The 19756-nt window shown below is 42.6% G+C and overlaps 1 protein-coding gene across 1 annotated transcript; it reads right to left on the reverse strand.

Annotated features, from left to right (window-relative positions):
* Positions 1–7459: 7459 nt before the first annotated feature.
* On the reverse strand, positions 7460–17935 carry C15H17orf75 (chromosome 15 C17orf75 homolog). The gene is made up of 10 exons (XM_045525466.1): positions 17749–17935; positions 16974–17057; positions 13604–13729; positions 12176–12319; positions 11862–11919; positions 10456–10575; positions 9884–9948; positions 9591–9727; positions 8584–8687; positions 7460–8053 (listed from the first exon to the last, which is right to left on the reverse strand). Exons 1-10 carry the CDS (start codon positions 17886–17888, stop codon positions 7838–7840), a joined length of 1194 nt encoding a protein of 397 aa, XP_045381422.1. The 5' UTR covers positions 17889–17935; the 3' UTR covers positions 7460–7837.
* Between the last annotated feature and the right edge of the window lie 1821 nt (positions 17936–19756).

Genomic DNA, 19756 nt, shown 5'->3' on the forward strand with positions numbered 1-19756 from the left:
AGAATGTTGACATCTCAAACCAGTGCCCAGCCTCCGTGCTCCGCCTTGGTTTTAGGGTCTTCTTTCCTTCCACTGCCCTGGCCCTACTTTATGCCTCTCCTTTGGTTATGGAGACTGTGTGTGTGTGTGTGTGTGTGTGTGTGTGTGTGTGTGTGAGTGAGATGGGAGAGACATTGTGAGGCCAATGGGAGCCTGCAGAGGGGGCACGGGGGGTGTCCATGAGAGGAGAGAAAGAAGGTGCTGAGCGATGGTAGGGTGTGGTGTTCTGTGGTGCTGAGTGTCCTTGCTTTTTGCAAAGCTTGCCCCCTTTCCTGTCTCCTGTCCTCACCAGGCACCTCCCTGAGCATCACTGACTAGCAGGAGACTTGTCCAAGCTGGAGGGAGATCTCGGGCCCTTCCAGGGACCCTTGGGATGGTGACCTTTTTCTCGCCTTTGCCAGGTTCTGCTCTTGCTTCCCTCTGGGATGGCCTCCGTGTCTGAAAAGGTTCTATCCTGTCTTCCTTAGGAGACGAGGAGCCTTGGGGATGCAAGAGAGGCTGGGGCAGGAATATTGAGGCCTTGTGTCCGTTTGAGTTGGGGGCACAGGAGTCTGCAGTAAGAGGAATTCCAATTTAGATCAGAAACTTTGCTTCTGGAGATGAATTGCTGGGTACGTGGATGATTGTCAGAGGTGACAGCAGCCAGTAGACTTGGAGGCTTAGATGTGGGAGGGAACTCGGAGATTATTAAGTCCACCTCCACCCATTTCACAGGTGGGAAAGTGAGGTTGCAGGAATGACCCCCTAGCAGGAGGTGGTGCAGGCTCCGCATGGAGGGTGGGAGGAGAATGACCTTTGACAAAATATGTTGCCCCTTTATGCTGCTTTTGGGACTCCCAGCCACCGGCAGTCCAGAAGGACAAAGCACCCCAGGCCTGGGAGGAGAAGGGCTGTGCAGGAACAAGAGCAGGAATGTGGGAACTATCCACCACCAGCTTTATGCCTTTCCAGGCCCCTGAGTATGCTGAGGTCCAGGGTCAGCCAGGCCCGGCATTTGGGGGTCTTGGGCCACTATGGCTTCCTGTCCCAGTGATTACGTGTAAATGGGCAGGGTCTTCCTACCCAGGGACACACCCACTCACCTGCAGCCTGTGCCAAGCCCTTCCCCATCTTTGCCTAATGCTAAATAGATTGTCCTGGTCTCCATATATGGTTCCTAGGGTCGTGCTACCTTTGTGCCAAAGGTATGCCGAGGACTGCCAGCCCGAGGCAGCCTGGGCCCAGATCTTTGGCGGAGATGGGTCAGCCCGGGACATCTTGTCTGCCCTGCCTGCCATTCTCTGCCGAAATAAGAGAAAGGTGTTGATGAAAGAGTCAGCTTCTTAGGAGAAAAGCTCTGAGGCTATGGAGCCGGGGGCTGAGAAGACTTGGGTAGGGATGGGGAAGGGCCAGGGCTTTGCTGCCTCTGCCGGGGAGCTGCAGCCCCTGCTAAGCCTGAGCGGAGCCGTCCCTTCCCGGAGGGGCAGGGAGTCCCCTCCAGATTCCTGTCCCAGCACCCAGGGTCTCTGGGATGTGGGGGAAGTGAGCAGAGTGCCACTCCTTTCTTTGTCTGGTGTGGCCTAGAGAGGGGTCTTCCTCTCTCAGGGGTGAGAAGGCCATGAACTAGAAGACTCCAGAAAGCCCTCAGAGAAGCACCCAGTTCCCTCAGGGCTTCTGATGGAAGGTTGTTACTGAGAAGGGTGACCTGTTGCAGAATCGCATGCTCCACCCTGTTAAGTCTGTCCTTCCCCATCTGGGACAGGAGGAGGAGCCTCAGCTGCTCCTCAGGCCACCAGCCCCAGCTTCACACCCACCTCCACTGCCCTCTCCCACCCCTCCCCTCCAACCAGGGCCATGGAGTGGGGACAACAGTCACGTCACATGACCCAGGCCTCTAGCCAGGGCCAGGAGGCAGCCCTCTTGTCAGCAGGGTTTACTTTGTGGCATCTGGCTTGCTCTTCAGCGGGTCCTACCACCCCCAAGGCTGGCCTCGTCCTCCCTCTTTCCCTCCTTGTCCCCGGTGCTGCTAGCAAGGAGGCTGGTGTGACCCTCCAGGCTGGTGGGACAGGTCTGCCTTTCATCCACAGGACTGGAAAATGAGCGCTGGGGACTCCCCGAACAGCAGCCATGGACAGACTCCCTCGCTGTGGATGGGAGAGGAATCAGAGAAACCAGGGAAGGGAAAACAAACCTTCAAAGGAGAAATTTCGCTTTAATGATGCCATTCATCATTCGTTTTTTAATTAGGAAAAGCTCCCTAATGAGGCTCTTTTGCCAGCTAATAGGACTCTCAATTTCCATGAGAACCATTCTTGCCCAGAGGATTAGGGGAACCATCACTCACCAAGCCAGGATCCTCCCCCAGTGTCCGATTTAATTTGCAAATGCACAATGCAGATTCCTGGGTGCAGCGGAAGCTCTCTCCTGGCATCATTCACGTTGCTCCCAGTGCTGGCTGGAAAGCACCAGTTCTCTGCCTTAAAAACAGTGCCCAACAGTGAACTGCCCCTCCGAGGACTTGAGTACATGGGAAAAAGAACAAAACACAAACTGCAATGTTTGTTTCTAAATATTTTTGTATTGTGTACATTCTGTATATTTTTGTTGTAACATATTATTTGAGCACAGATTCCATTAAAAATTTCTTTTTCAAGCCATTGGTTATTCAGGAAGTGACCTGAAGGGCCGGTAGCGGGACCTGTGTCATCTGGGTCTGGGTCAGGGTGGTTGGGAGAGGGTGAGTGGCAGTGGGGGTGGAGCTTTGATTTATAAAATACGGATCGGGGCATCGGTGCTTGGCACCGGTCTTCCTAGCTCCGTGGTTCTTAACCTTTCTTGAATCACTGAAGTCTTTTTTTTTTTTTTTGAGACAGTCTCACTCTGTTGCCCGGGCTAGAGTGCTGTGGCGTCAGCCTAGATCACAGCAACCTCAAACTCCTGGGCTCAACCAATCCTTCTGCCTCAGCCTCCCGAGTAGCTGAGACTAGAGGCATGCACCACCATGCCTGGCTAATTTTTTCTATATATATATTTTAAGCTGTCCATATAATTTCTTTCTATTTTTAGTAGAGACGGGGTCTCACTCCTGCTCAGGCTGGTCTTGAACTCCTGAGCTCAAGCAATCCTCCCTCCCCGGCCTCCCAGAGTGCTAGGATTACAGGCGTGAGCCACCGTGTCCGGCCCACTGAAGTCTTTTGAGTGGTTGATGAAAGCTATGATTTCTCTTCACATAAAAATACATATATTGGCCGGGCGCAGTGGCTCACGCCTGTAATCCTAGCACTCTGGGAGGCTGAGGCGGGAGGATCCCTTGAGCTCAGGAGTTGGAGACCAACCTGAGCAAGAGCGAGACCCATCTCGACTAAAAATAGAAAAACTAGCAGTGTGTCTTGGCGCATGCCTGTAGGCCCAGCTACTCGGGAGGCTGAGACAGGAGGATCGCTTGAGCCCAGGAGTTTGAGGTTGCTGTGAGCTAGGCTGACGCCATGGCACTCTAGCCCAGGCAATAGAGTGAGACTGTGTCTCAAAGAAAAAAGAACCTCTGTGCCAGTGTCCTGGTGGGTGCCCATCTTCCTCTTCACTCTTGTGAGAGATTAACATTATGATTATTATTGGAGAAATGCTCTTTGAAATATTGTAGGGACTTCCTTCTTCAACCTAATAGCCTGGTCTTTAGGTCTTCTAGGGACTGTCACACATCCTGACATTGAGGAATAGGAAAGTTCTCAGGGTTAAAAGGGCTTAAAAGGGTTAACATCAGGAATATAGATATTATAGGTGAGGCCTGGTGCTTGGGAGGTTTAACAATCAAGTTGGCTTTGAATGAATGAAGCCTGGGCAAGTGAGTGTTTCCACCAGTTTTTCTAAACCATTGTCAGTTTATGCAGCTTTGCCATTCATAACTGTGAAATTTCTGTCTGAGGATTAAACTACTCAGTTAAATTCAGCACAGGGGTTGTTTGCCAGAATGTTCTTGTACTTCAATTTCCTGTGTATCATTTAAAAAATATTTCTAAATGCTGCAGAAACCATTCCAGAATAAACTTGAGTATAGTTCAGACTAAAGGTCAAAAAACCCACTTCTAGTTGGAGTGTGGAGAACTGACTTCCCCAGGAGAAACTGGGACCCTCTCTGAGCACTGGTATGCTGTGGGCCAGTTCCAAGCTCAAATACCCGAGGCATTTAAAGGCAAGCTCCTTGGAGAGCCGAAGGCTGTCAGTTAGCTTTTCCTTTGGCCTCTTATCCTTCTTTTGACCTTTCTGGTTCTTCCCGTCTACCAGATTCTCATTCTTCCAATAACTTAATAAGGTACTTACCAATACCAAGGTAATTAAGAAATGAAGACGATTTACTGAGCACCTACTATGTGCCAGGCCCTGAGGTAGGCATTTTCACAGCTACTTTATGTGAAATGGGTATCAATATCCCCATAGTTACACACAGGGGGAAAGCTTACAGAAGTTGAGCTACTTGCTGGCAACGTATGACACAGCTGGATCCACACCCAAGACTGCCGGTTTCAAAGTTCATGCTCTCAGCCCTCAACTATTTGTATGGGACTTCAAAGGCACTAAACATGTAGATGTGTCAGGGTGTTTGTTTAAAGATTCAGTCTCATTGCATTAGGCCTTGGACCATCCAGTAACAGCAATGGAACATTCAGAGTTCATGTGACAGGACCTCCACTTTCTTAGCCCCCCTAGAAGTTTACAAGAAAAACCACAGCTGTCAACTTACTACTCCCTCTCAACCCTGATATCCAGAATCCAGGCATTTATGCCACCTTAGTGATCCACCCATGTGATTTAAAGTCTGCAAGGCACATTTAGGAACTTTGGCAATTAGAGAGAGAACTGAGCTGCCCTCTCCTCCAAGTGGAAAGACTTCACTGAAGCTGGTGGGATTGCCAATAACTGAGAGGACACAGAGTTAGGAAAATGTGGTCCTAGTAACTGAATCTTATTTCCGAGAAGCCTGCAGGCCTTCCTGGCATCTGGTTTAAGTGATCCTCTAGTAGAGGACAGGCATTCTGTCATGGTTAATAATGAATGAGAGTGAAAGGAAGTGACTTGGGTTATTGAGTTCTCTGGTGTAACTTTACTGGACAATGAATAAAACATTGTGATGGAAATTGCTCTTAGGCCCTGCCTTATGCTTCCCGCAAGAGGCAGAGAAGGCAGAAAGTTATATCTTATATCCCAGCCAGTGACTTGATTTTCTTCAACAAATTCCTTAGCATAACAAGCATAATTTCCCACACAAACTTGTTGGGAATTAATACAGGTGTCAGGCTTGAGAATTGAGCTCATTAAATAAAAATGACTGCCTTTATGAGAAGGTAAGTTTTATTATTATTATCAGAAATATAATTACAGATAAACTAAGACCATTTTGATACATGACAAACATACATTGCCTCCATATGTGTAGCACACAAATGATAAATAAATTTATTCCATGTCTGAACAAAACCTTTTTAAAACTTTAAAAGTTAATATTATACATTAGCTTATTAAAATTTGAATACAGTACATGTTTCTGGTCATGAGCTCTGTGAGTTTCTTCTCATGACCAAGATATTCAATTCCATGACACCATTTTCCTTGTCTATAGTAATGATATAGTTTGTCACAGACTTATTTTTTAAAATAAGACTATTGTATAGAACTGTGTAATATAGTGAGCCTACATTACAGAAAATATATACAAACACACAGAGAATTATGTCTTGCCTATGTCCATAAATGATTTGAAGCAGGTAATATGCTTGCTTTTAAATGCCATTTACAACATGGATTCTTGAATGATGTATGAATTTGAAAATGAAAAATTTATTTTCCAGACTCAAGGATAGTGTCATAAAATTGCTGATTTTCCAGTCATTCTGAAATTTTTTTTTTTTTTTGAGACAGAGTCTCACTCTGTTGCCCAGGCTAGAGTGCCGTGGCGTCAGCGTAGCTCACAACCACCTCAAACTCCTGGGCTCAAGCAATCCTTCTGCCTCACCCTCCCAAGTAGCTGGGACTACAGGCACACGCTATCATGCCCGGCTAATTTTTTCTATATATATTTTTAGATGTCCAGCTAATTGCTATTTTTTTTTTATTAGAGACGGGGGTCTTGCTGTTGGCTCAGGCTGGTCTCGAACTCTGGAGCTCAAACAATCCACCTGCCTCGGCCTCCCAGAGTACTAGGATTACAGGTGTTAGCCATCGTGCCTGGCCCATTCTGAATTTAATACTATAAAACAATGCAGCTGGGCACGGTGGCTTATGCCTATAATCCTAGCACTTTGTGAGGCTGAGGCAGGAGGACTGCTTGAGGCCAGGAGTTTGAAACAAGCTAGACCTTTGTCTCAACAAAAAATAAAAAAATTCGCCAGGCATGGTGGCATGCACCTGTAGTCCCAGCTGCTCGGGAGCATGATGCAGGAAGATTGCTTGAGCCCAGGAGTTTTGAGGTTGTGGTGAGCTATGATGATCCCACTGCACTCTAGCCCAGGCAACAGAGCAAGAACCTGTTTCAAAAAACAAACAAACAAAGCTTCTCAGATTTTTTCCTACAGTGCCTATAGTCCAAGTTATTAAAGTAAACCATATGAAAACATTTATGAAGATCTTGAATTGTATTTCTCATTAAAGGAAAAGAAATGGCTTGGTGAGTCATGTCCCTAAATTTGTAGAGGAGAAAGCAGAAGAGCATTGTCAGTCATTTTGAAAGTTAAAACTCAGCACTTAATGTGAATTCAGATCCATTTAAGAGAGGATTCCTTAATTTTATGGGTTTGTGTTCCTCTAAGCATCTTGAGGGCAGTGAGAACACAAGACTTCTGATATTCTAAACAAAAATCATTATCAAATGAATTTATTAAAGAGCTATGCAGAACAAATTGGAATCATATGTGTGTAGCTACAATTGACTTCCACGGGAATTATAAATGGCTAGCTGAGGGCGCTTTCAATTGATTGCGAGTAAAACAATCTGAGGCTTGTAACAAATGTAGAAAAAACTAAAATCAATGAGTAACTGATATGAAGAATCTGTTTGCATTCCTTATATTAGTTTGCTTGTAAAATTTACGTACTTTACTTTGTTTTTTCTCAACACTGTTTAAAAACTCCAGCACTGTCATCTAAAAGAAAATACAGGTTCTTGGCAAATACCTGTGAACAAATGAACTAAAAGTGGTGATGGGGCCACTTCTGCAGTAGCTTTCCATCAGAGATAATATTTTATGCTGAAGCTAGTGCATCCTATTTTTAAAGCTCATTTAGTTTCTTACTCATGATTTATTTGCATATTGACTTTAAAGCTTGCTTTATCATCCATACCATTATCAATCAGACAAAAAAATGTATCAAGCACCCACAGGATGCATAGATCTTTGAAATCGTGTAGTGGAGCTAATCTGTCCTAAGACTAGGATTACATTTTTTAAAGGAAGCTACAATCTATTGAGAAAGAAGTATTATGAGTTTGCTGAGAGTAAAAGTTGCTAAATACTGCAGAAAACTCCTGAGAGAAGCCATAAACAAAATTACCTCTGAAGTGTTTTAAGTAACAACTTCCTGAACTCTAGAATTTATACGACCAGTGATATACTAAACTTCCACACCTCTAACACATACATAATCTAGGACTCAGTGAAGACATTCCTCAGACTTTTAAATTTTAAAAGTACCAAAAGGAAGAAAAGAATCTGGAATGAGTTTCAAATAATCTCAAATAGCAATCCTATGAACAATTATAACGACTGCAATTTCAAACACTAAGGCTTGACTATACAACCTCATGATACACTTATCTCAAAACATATGTTCAAAAACTTTGGGTAAGAGCTTCTTTCATGAATTCTTCAAGGACAGCTACCACATTTTTGGCTTCGGGCATTTCTTCATGTTCCACTTTAACAATCTTCAAAAGTATATCTCCACTACCACAGTTCTTAAGGAACATGTAACATTTAAACAAAGCATAATGGTTCATTTCTGCCTGCCGGATAAATCTCTTCAAATTGTTTGTGTCTTGTATGGCCTAGAAAAAGATTAACCAGTTAAATATGTGTTTAGTCAGAAAATAATGAAGCTTAAAAATTATCTCCTATCTAGCTAAGAACTTAACATATGCTACTGTGATATTTGCTTAAATATTTCCATCATTTTTATTGCCAATATGCTTTGTTCTTGGTAGAAAAAATCTCTTATATATAGTAAAAATACTTTTAAAATCTCCTAAATAAGGTGACAATACTCACACCATCAGAATTTTGAAATCTTTAGCCACTGAACCACTTTTTTGTGCTTTGCAACTAAGATATGTCACAAATTATAAGACTGATGTCCCTTACATTTAAGCAAGCATTCAACCCAATTTATTGGAAATGATATGTATGCAGAAGCTACTGAAAAAATTAAAATAAAGTGTCTTTTGATGATTTCAGTTTTGAGAATGTCCCAATTAATAAACATCATAGCTATAAAGCAGATTTGTTACTCTGTTACTGGTACTAATTAAAATTCAGACAAAAAGTGTATGTGGCACTTGGCACACAGACAACTAATTACCTTTAGTTTAAAGTTCTCTAGTACTTGTCGGAAAAGAAAAGGGTTACCCCCTTCAGCACCGTTCAAAAAAGCCTGCATCCAATCCTCACAAAACCGATTGCTTCCTAGAAAATATTTTAGAGAAATTATCAATAAAATGAAATCCTACAAAGCATAAGACATTTCTTTTTAAAACTTTTTTATTTTTAGAGACAGAGCCTCACTGTGTTGCCCAGGCTGAAGTGCAGGGGCTATTCTCAGGTGTGATCATAACTCACAGCAACTTCAAACTCCTGGGCTCAACCAATCCTCCTGTTTCAGCTTCCCCAGTAGCTCGGACTACAGATATGCACCAAGACATTTATTTCTTTATAAAAACATGTATAATGAGTTATTTAAGACTTCTATAATGGTCTAAAAAAAACTGTGTGCTCACCAAATGGCTAAGAAATGCCAAAATAGTTGAAGCCTTTGTGTGCCCCTCACCAAGCACACCCCTGTCCTTTCCCCTCAGAACGGATTACCATTCCCAATTCTTTAAACTTTTGACACATACCTTTGTATCTCTAAGCTTATATATACTATTTGATATATGTTAATACTTTTATGTATTTTTCTCTAATGGCTATTTCACTAAATAGTATGTTTGGGAGCTATACTGACACATGTGGCTCTAGTTCATTCATTTTCACTGCTTTGTAATATTCTGTTGCATGAATATAGCAGCTTATTAATTTTCCTGTTGATAAACATTTAAGTTGCTTCCAATTCTTTGTTTTTTTAAATAATGCTTTTATGAACTTTTTAAAATAAATTGTTTCCTTGTGTACACATTTCTTTAGTAGAGCAGAATTGCTAGCCGTGATGTGATTTCCATATTTCTAGAATTACTATTATTTTCGGCAAGTTTGGGATAATCATGTAAAACTGCACAAGGTAGGAAGAATAAGTTTGTATCATTTTTTCTCAGTGCCAAGATGGAGGCTCACCAGAGACCCAGGAAGGCTGCATCGGAGGTTGTGGCTCACCTGCATTGTAGAACTGAGGCTGGGAGCTACTGCAATCAATGACCACAGATTTATGCTGCTCTTCCGTCATGGCCATGCACAAAGATGTCATGGTGCCTTCGTGAATAAGTCCTTGAAGACTGGCCACACTCAGAAACCTGCCACACATACACAAGTCCTTTTCCACAAACAATATTGCAGGATAGGAGGGAGAAAACAAATGGATTTTGCACTCGGGGGATAGAGGGGTGGTTAAAAATGTAAAAGCGAGGCTCGCTGTGGAAAAGGTTCTCTGTTTGCAAAATGTTCTTTACCTGTTAATGTCTCTCTTTGTTTTTTCATCTGATTCTTTAACCTCAACAGGAGTATAACTCAAGGCCTATGAGAGAAAAATAAAGACTGATAGATAAGATACATGTATTGCAGTTTTCCTTATTGAGCAGCTACTCGTGACTAAATGTTGCCTTCCCCAATAACCACAACAGACGACAATTGATGGGCACTGCCCATCAGCTCTCCACAACTTTGTTCAGGTGCTGCTCACTAAAATTTTGATATAGTTAAAATCGCTTTGGATTTTTGTTTTCCTTTTCAAATTGTTTTGGAAATTATACCTCTCTCAGATCACTTTGAAAAGTAATTATTTAAAAATATTTTATCCTATTAGGAAGACTCAGCCATCATTTGCAATTCAATTCAACCTTGGTAATAAAACTTGCTAGATCTGAGAAAATAAAGTGGGGTCTATCTTGATAGCAAGCATAGTTTGAATGAATATTTGGCAGGCGGAAGTAATGTTCAGATAAAATGAGTATGTCTCTAAATAATCTAACTCTGCCAAAAGGATTCTCGATGAAGGAAATGCTCTTGTTTGGGTAATACTTACGGCATGTAGCAGAAAGGTAAGCTTCTCTTGAAAGAGAAGAACAACCCTTTGGATTGGGCATACAACATCCTCAAACCAGCTGCTCAGATAGGACTTTATGTGGTTCTCCAGGCCCCTTTCCTAGATCAAGAGACAATGTCATTTGCTTTAATTAATATAAATATAATTTATATTAATATAACTAATACTAATACAAGCCTTCACCTTAGTGGACTTAATATTTTCTTCACCATATTCTTGACAGTGAGAACTGGGATAGACACCTTTTTTAAAGTAACACTACCAACTTAAAAAAAGGAATTGTGATACAGCTTTCCTGGGTTTGTTGGACAAAGTGGGGATTAATTCTGTACTGAATTTCTTAAAAAACACACTAAGAAAGGCATTCTGTAAGACGAAGAGACTGAATTGATAGGGTTCCATGCTGTTTCTTTACTAGGAGAGGTATTTACATGTCCATCTCCCCCTAGTATATTGTGCACTCACTGGAGATACTCTTTAATAATCATTTCCCCAGCACCTGGTACAGAGTCTGAAACATGCATAATATAAGCTTATTACATGCCCACGGAATGACTGAAGGAATGTACACAGAGAACTCATTCGAACTCAACATGTGAACGGGAAGGATACAAGGAGCTGATCAAAGCACTCCAGCCCACTCTAGCTGTCAGATGTGCTGCCATGAACACATCTGGCTTCTTAGGCTGTGCTGCTTTCTGGAGACTAGTGTCACAAAGGAAGAGCTCTAGTCTCGGAGCACGGATCCCCCAGACTTGCATCTCTGGCTCACTCCTATGCTATCCTGTCCTCTCTCCTGTGGTATCTTGTAGGTATGTGACAAATAAAAGGAACTATTACTATACCTAATGGACAATAAATTTATCAGAGTCATGACATTAACAAATGCTACAAGCTGAAAGCATAGTCTTTAAAAGGTGTGGATAAATTAGTCAATATGCATATATCTAATTAGTAAAAGATCAATTAATAAAAATGGAAAGTTTCTAAGAATTTGTATTGTTGAGATCAAGGACAGCTATACCATTGCATAGTATACCTTTAGTATCAGACAGAGGCTGCGTGGACCCTTAATTCCAACCAGAACATAAATCTTGTGTGCCTAGAAATCAGGAAAAGAGCGTCCTCTTCCTTGCCAGACATGTTACTGCATGCCAATTAATTTAATAGATTGAATTTTTCATATATATGAAACATCATAAGTAGTCTTGTGAAACTTTCAGCACTTATAGGACTATGTTCTCAGCTTCCCTGAAAAATCATCTACTAGCCCACAAGGTAACAAGTTTCTATAATTTAGGTATCTTTTTGTTTACTTATATGATTTGAAAAGTATGTTATGTTAATCATTTTAGTCTTAAAAACCATTAAATCAATCATCTTACCTCACAGTTCATGTTATTTTTCAGCCCTTGAATATACTTGTCCAATTCAAGCCTGAAAGTATATTCTTAAGGAAGCAACAAAAGATGAATAATCAAGAGTGTTTTATCTCTCAACAGGAAAAATAAAATAAATCTCTCAAATAATGCAAACTGTAAATTAAAACAAGCCAATGCAAAATGGCCATATCAAGATATGAAATTCAAGTAAATACGTAAAGGGGTAGAAAAGCTTTTCAGAGGTTGGTAGTGATACGCCTCCACTTGCCTTCCCATGCTTTCCTTCCTGATACCCTCAAAGACCAAAGAAAGGATATAGTTCAAGTCCTTTTTCAGACCCTCCTAAAAAACAGACCACATACTCTGATGGGTTATGTTCTGAGTCCACTGTTGCCGTTTCAGGAAGCAATTTTTCTTGTTGGAAAAGGCAGTAATAACAACCAACTCGGTAACCTGGAATTCTAGAAAAGAAAGGAAAAAAAAAAGGTGAAATTATTATTTTGGTAACTCATACATATAATTCTGTGGACTGCTCTGAACCCTGGTCATCTTGATCTGACAATGCTGTTAAACTGCCCAGAGCTTCCCAGACTTCTTGTTTTACTCATTGCAGCAGAGGAAAATGAATGTGTACCCTGGTGGGCTTTAGTTAAAGCAGCCGCTAACGTACATCAAATTTCTTTGAATTCTCCTGTCTTATGTGAAAAATTCATGCAAATTTCACTCTTGGTCACGGTAGAGCCATGTTCACATTAATAAAAGCATGTTCTGGCCGGGCGAGGTGGCTCATGCCTGTAATCCTAGCACTCTGGGAGGCCGAGGCGGGTGGATCGCTCGAGGTCAGGAGTTCAAGACCAGCCTGAGCAAGAGCGAGACCCCGTCTCTACTAAAAATAGAAAGAAATTATATGGACAGCTAAAAATATATATACAAAAAATTAGCCGGGCATGGTGGCGCATGCCTGTAGTCCCAGCTACTCGGGAGGCTGAGGCAGTAGGATCGTTTAAGCCCAGGAGTTTGAGGTTGCTGTGAGCTAGGCTGATGCCACAGCACTCACTCTAGCCCGGGCAACAGAGCAAGACTCTGTCTCAAAAAAAAAATAAATAAATAAAATCATGTTCTTCCCTCTCCCAAACCTTCACAATCATTGATGCTTCAGGCAGATGTGCCAGGTTTATCCTGCAGCCTTATCCTTGGGTTGTGGCCTCACACTCCTCCTGAGGTGACCCGTATGAGGTGACCTGTAATGCAGACTTCATGGTCTGAGTTGAACTACTATTAAGAGGTTTAACGGAAAGATGGCTTGAATTGGACTGAAGACACCCACGTTTAAGTCTGAACTCCATCAATTCAACTAGCCTCATTAGCTTGGGCATCCCACCTAACTTCTCTGAATTTATTTCCTCATCTGAAAATGGAAATAAGAGTATCTGTTCTATCTTCCCTTTGCAAGGAAAACTGCATCAATGTTTGTGAAAACACTTTAAAACTTGTAAAGTTTACAATTTTAGTTTTAGTAATGAATTCTTTTCTTCTAAGTACAAAACTAAATAAAGTACACTTAGGCACCAGAGTCTCTAACATTCAATTAATTCCATTACACAAATGTTTATGTGTGTGGCCCAGTGCTCAGGCTGTCACAGAATAAAGATGAACTCTGCAGGCCTAGCAGAAGCTGATCGTTTGGAGTTTCTCATATTTAGCTTAGACATAAAAACTCAGGACACAGCATATTTTACACTTACCTTAGCTCCACAGATGCAACATTACCCAGCCCTTCAAAGACCGCTCCCTTTGAAAGACGCTTAGCAATGAAACTGCGCAGCTCTGGCTCCAGTTCAGACGGTAGATTAGTATCAGCCAAGGAGAGGCTTGACAAACAAAAGACATACATTCGGTACTAGTGGACTAGTACATTCACACTTCTAAGTCAGAAAGAATGGTATCAAAGCCAGGGTTTCTTAAGGACTTGAGAAAGCTTTCCACATGACCCGATTGGTGAGGCTTCTAGGAATGTATGTCAGCAAGTATGATATACCCCATCAAACAGTTTAAAATATTCCTATCTTTCCAGCTCATTCTTTCCAGTGCTGTGACTCTGCTGGGATCACCAATCCACTGACCCTACCTCTTTTCTCACAGTCCCTCAAGTTTCTCATTTCACTTCCCTCCTCACCTTAAATTCCATGGTCAGTCCTTATAATCACACTCCTGCACACATTCTCTTTTTTCTTTCTTTCAACTTTATTGAGATATAACCCACAATTCAAAGGCTTCAGCCCAGGTTCAGTCCAGCTCTCCACTCACTCTATACCTGCACCTGCACAGCTGAATGTGGTTGGATACAAACTCATATCCACAGGGTCTAGTCTCATTTTATTTTATTTTATTTTTATTTTTTAGTCTCATTTTAAATGAATGATTACTAGTTGCAAGTGGGCCCTAACTGCTGCCCAGCTATCACTGCCTTTCCTGCTTCACTCACTCTTCTACTCTCCTACATTACTATTTTGGGCCTCTTCCTCTTTCTTCAATCCTCCAACCACCTACTATTCATGAATAAACACACCAGTTCAGTATTCCTTTATGAGCTAAAAATAAAAATTTCAGTTTCTTAGAATATAAACAGAGACTATAACTTGAATATGCAGAAAGAAAAGGTCTTCTATAACCAAACTTCACAACAGAGACTATAAACCCAATACTTCTTAAGGTCTCTTGTTTTAATTTATATTATGGAAAATTTCTAAAATATAAAAAGGAGAGGCTGGGCATGGTGACTCACGCCTGTAATCCTAGCACTCTGGGAGGCCGAAGTGGGAGGACTGTTGGAGCTCAGGAGTTCAGGACCTGCCTGAGCAAGAGTGAGACCCTGTCTCTACTAAAAATAGAAAAATTAACTGGCCAACTTAAAATAGAAACAAAAAATTAGCTGGGCATGGTGGTGCAGGGCTGTACTCCCAATTACTCGGGAGGCCGAGGCAGGAGGATTGCTTGAGCCCAGGAGTCTGCTTTGAGCTAGGCTGATGTCACGGCATTCTAGCCTGGGCAACAGAGCGAGACCCTGTCTCAAAAAAATAAATAAATAAAAAGTAAAATAAAATAAATTAAAAGTAGAGAGAGCAGTATAATGAGCCCACCATCCAGTTTCAACAGTTACCAGCTCATGGCCAATCTTGTTTCATCTGTACACCCATACTGTTCCCCCCACCTACCTCCCAGATTTTTTTTTTTTTAATAACAGAGACAAGGTCTCACTATGTTGCCCAGGCTGGTTTCAAACTCCTGGCCTTGAGCAATCCTCCTGCCTCAGCCTCCCAAAGCACTGGGATTATAGGTGTGAGCTCTTGTGTCTGGCCAGATTATTTTGAAGCAAGTTCCAGACATCATTATCAGTTCATCCATAAGTTTCTCACTATTTATCTCTAAAAGATGAAGACTTTTAAAATATACACACATATATGACTATAATACTATTATGACACCCCAAAAAATGCTTAAATCATCTATTATCCACTCAATGAACACAGTATTCTTCTTATTCTTTTTTTTTAATTTAAAAAAAATAAGGGGTGGGGGGTTGTGAGGAGGGGTGTTCAGTTGTCTTGTTTGTTTTTGTTGAGACAGACTCTCACTCTGTCGCCCTGCGTAGAGTGCAGTGGTGTCATCATAGCTCACTGCAACTTTCAAGTCCTGGGCTCAAGTGATCCTTCTGCCTCAGCCTCCTGGGTAGCTGGGACTACAGCACCGCAATGCCTGGCTGGTTTTTTTTTTCTCTCCTTTCTTTTTGGTAGAGACAGGGTCTCACTTTTGCTCAGGCTAGTCATTTTTTTTTTTTTTTGAGACAGAGTCTTGTTCTGCTGCCCAGGCTAGAGTGCCGTGGCATCAGCCTAGCTCACAGCAACCTCAAACTCCTGGGCTCAAGCAATCCTTCTGCCTCAGCCTCCCGAGTAGCTGGGACTACAGGCATGCGCTGCCATGCCCGGCTAATTTTTTCTACATATTTTTAGTTGTCCAGATCATTTCTTTCTATTTTTTTAGTAGAGATGGGGTCTCACTCTTGCTCAGGCTGGTCTCAAACTCCTGAGCTCAAACGATCCGCCCGCTTCGGCCTCCCAGAGTGCTAGGATTACAGATGTGAGCCACCTCGCCTGGCCAAGTGAACGCAGTATTCTTGTATTACAACTCATTTTGCATCAAGTGTCAAGGTGTATTTATTCATTCATTTAACAAATATGTATTAAATGTCTACCCTGTAACAAACACTAAAGTACAAGGTAGGGAGACATCAATTAACAAAAGAGACAACTCTTTCTGTCCTAGAGTTTACATTCTAGTGTGTGGTAGAGGACCTACCAAACAATATTTAAAGGGGAAAAAAGAGGATATTAAATTTATTTCTTTTCAGCTAGGCATGGGGGCTCACACCTGTAATCTTAGCACTCTGGGAGGCCAAGGTGGGAGGATCGAATGAAGCCAGGAGTTTGAGGCTGCAGTGAGCTATGGTTGTGCCACTGCACTCCAGCCTGGGTGACAGAGCAAGACTCTGTCTCTAAAAAATAAATAAGTAAATAAATTTTTTCCCAAATTTATTTATTTTTAAATTGGTAAGATAAAATTGTATGTATTTATCACATACAACACCATGTACAATATGATGTTTTAAAGCCTATATACATTGTAGAATGGTTAAACCTAGCTAACTAACATGCATCATTTCACAGTTTTCATTTTTGTGGTGAGAACACTTACTATCCACTCTCTTAGCATTTTTCAAGAATACAATGTATTGTCATTAACTGTAGTCACCAAGGTGTACATTAAATTTCTTGTAGTATGATATCAAATATCTTATTGGAGTTCCAATCAAGAAACTCAGAATAATTCTCTCTGGCTAATCACCAGGGACAGTATCAGTATTTGTTTGCCCCAGTCTTGAATGAATGAGCCAATGAGGAAATCAGGACGAGGTTCCTAGGGCATAGAAAGAATTGATGGTTTGACTCAGGAAAGCTCTTCAACTCAGTGGAAATAGGGTACCCACTGACATCTACAGGCCAGAGATGCAGGAAGGATAAAAAGCACATGCACGGGTTATGGTTAAGCCGTTTTTACCTGAAATCATCACCAGAGGGAGTTTCTGCATTTGTGCCACTTGGGCTTCCATCATCACTGTCCCCTCCTCGTTGTTGTGCCAATCTGCAAGCACAAATGCAAAAGTGTTATCAATTATGGGCTTTAAATGAAGCAGAGTACTGGGGCCCTCGCAAGCAGGGTAAGGATGAGGAGTCAACTAAAAATGCTGCAAAGTCAAAGTGCAAGGGTCCTCCATTGCCTGTCCTTATGGCAAGTGACAAGAGCCCCTTCTCTCTCCAGGCCACCTAAGGGGTGGAGGAAAGGCTAAATACCCAGCAGGTACAAGGAAACGCCTCTAAAAAACCGCAGACTTTACAGGGCCAAGAAAGCCCCAGGAAAGTCAGACAGGAAGAGGGAAATGAGGCAGCAAGGGCAGAGGAAAACCAGGGGGTGGGGGTGGGGAGTGTGGCAGAAATGGGGGAACGGGAGAGACGACAGAAAGGACAGGGGATGGGAAATGACATTATTGAGCATGCAGAGCACTGCGCTAAATAAAGGGCAGCCGCCAGAGGAAGGGGCGGAGATGATACAGGGACAGACGGAGAGCAGAGGCTTGAGAGGGCCAGGCACAAAAGCTCAGGATAAGGGCCGGGAAGAACGGCTTGGAGGGCTCTTCGGGACAGAGACCTTGACTGGGAGAGGAGAAGATGGCGTTTGGGAGCGGCCCAGGGCCGGGGGTGGGGTGCAAAGCCAGGCAGCGGACGCGGGGCGGGGACGCAGGGGCGGGCGGGCAGGCTGGGCCGGGTGCCGGCACCTGCTTCCGCAGTAGCTGTAGAGACAGTAGTGGCTGCTGGGTGGCGGCTCGAGTCTCCGCTCCTCGGCGGTGCCACCCTCCTCGCTGCTTTCTAGTTCCTTTTCATCCCCATCCAGCGATTCCTGCAAGGACGGGAGCATCGCGGTAGCCTCTGAGCGGCCCTGTGTTCCCGCCAAAGCGCTCCCCCTCTGCCGTACAGTCCTAGGTGGCCGGGCTCGTGGGACTCCCGGCCCTAGCACACCTGCGTTCCGCTGGTTTCCCGCGTTCTCGGGAGCTGGCTTGGAAAGGAAGGCTTTTCTCTCCGCAGGGGGTAGCGGCCGAAAAGAGTTGGCCTTGGCTGAAAAGCTTTCACCATTTCTTTTAACTCATTTCTCTCCCCTATCCTTTGAGACGTCAAAGAGGCTTAGTATGTGATAAAGGTGGTACAACTAGCTAGCCACATGGAAAAGAATAAAGCTGCTCTCCTGCCTCCTTGCCCACGTGCAAACATGCACCCACCCACACACATAAACATAGACCGGTTTGACCAAAGAGTTAAGACTTCATAATGGAAAGGAAAAAAAGGTGAAAGTATGAGAGAGTTTTTAACATTTTTGGAGTTAAGAAGGTCTTTTTAAATGTAACAAATCACAGAAGCCGTACAGAAAAAAATTAACAAGTCTTGAGTACTTGAAAACTAAACAAAAGTTTAGAACACGAATGAAAACCAAAGTCAGAAGGCAAATGACAAACTGGAAAACAGGAAAAAAAAACATACTTAGGTTGTTAAGTATGAAATGTCTGAGTCCCTTAAGTACTAAGTTTGACAGGTGATATCTCTGACACTTCACCTTGACACTTCTTGTTTTATTTTTATTGTGAAGGTACATCCTCAGTCTTTCAAATGCACGGTTTGGCTGGTGATTATCTTTCAAAGTTTTTTTTCTTTTTCTTGAGACAGAGTCTCATTTTGTTGCCTGGGCTGGAGTGCCTTGGCGTCAGCCTAGCTCAGAGCAACCTCAAACTCCTGGGCTCTAACTGGGTGGCTGGGGCCCTACGATAATCAAGGCCCTTTGGTTCCTAGTGAAGAGGGTACTAAAATCAAGAATTAAACAGTTGGTACTGAAGGCCCCCCGATTTGTATAGGTGCGGGGAGCCATTGCTTGCAGCCTCTACCATAAGCCTGGTTGGCTACTATAAAAAATGGGAGTACTAGTTCTTTACAGCTGTTTTTGTTATCTGCTTGGACTTTCAATCATAGTTCTACAGTTAATGTTACACCCCCTAATCTACTCAACTGTCAGTAAAGAAAAATTGCTAATATGGTCCAATGGGTGTCATGGGAGAATTGTAGAGGTGAAAAGGGATGAGTTTTAATTAATACTTCCTATGGGAGCATCATTGATTGGAGCCCTCATAATTCTGCTCATTCCAAACATTCCTTATCAAACCTCTAATGGCACCAGGATAATGAAACTATTTACACTGTTAACACTGGGAATTCCATTGCATGGCATGGCGGAGGTTTTTCTCCTCCTTCCCCACATTTGATGCAAGGACCTGTTCATGATCAACTCTGGAAATTGTCTGTATCTTCATATCCCTTATATGCATGGAAACGCACTTACAAACAGTTCTAATACTTTAACCTTGTCCTTTACTGTAAATTCTACTCATTTTGTACAAGCCTGCATGCGGCTGCCTTATTTACTAATGATTGGACCAGCAATATCCCTAGGTCACCCTAACATTTCTAAGCTACCCCAGCATGCTACAAACCAAGGAATGCCTAGGATTGCTGGCTATCACTAGAAGCTAAGAGAGGACATGAAACAGATTCTCCCCTGGAGGCTTCAAGAGAGTATGTCCCCACTGTCACCTTGATCTCAACTTCCAGCCTCCAGACTGTGAGAATAAATTTCTATTGTTTTCAGCGACCTAGTATTTGATATTTGTTATAGCAGCCCTAAGAAAGTAATACAAAGTGCCCCTCCCAGTTCATTTTCCTGTTCCAATCTGGATTTCATTT

Source organism: Lemur catta, chromosome 15 (genome assembly GCF_020740605.2).
Source record: "Lemur catta isolate mLemCat1 chromosome 15, mLemCat1.pri, whole genome shotgun sequence".
Lineage (NCBI taxonomy): Eukaryota > Metazoa > Chordata > Mammalia > Primates > Lemuridae > Lemur > Lemur catta.

Bases quoted from the DNA above. Each gene is read 5' to 3' on its own strand.
- C15H17orf75 (XM_045525466.1), bottom strand. From the start codon at position 17,888: ATGCTCCCGTCCTTGCAGGAATCGCTGGATGGGGATGAAAAGGAACTA. The intron at 9,949-10,455 runs GTAAGTATTACC...TTTCTCTCATAG, and splicing joins TTACCTTTCTGCTACATGCC to GCCTTGAGTTATACTCCTGT. The intron at 9,728-9,883 runs GTAAAGAACATT...TATGTGTGGCAG, and splicing joins ACAAAGAGAGACATTAACAG to GTTTCTGAGTGTGGCCAGTC.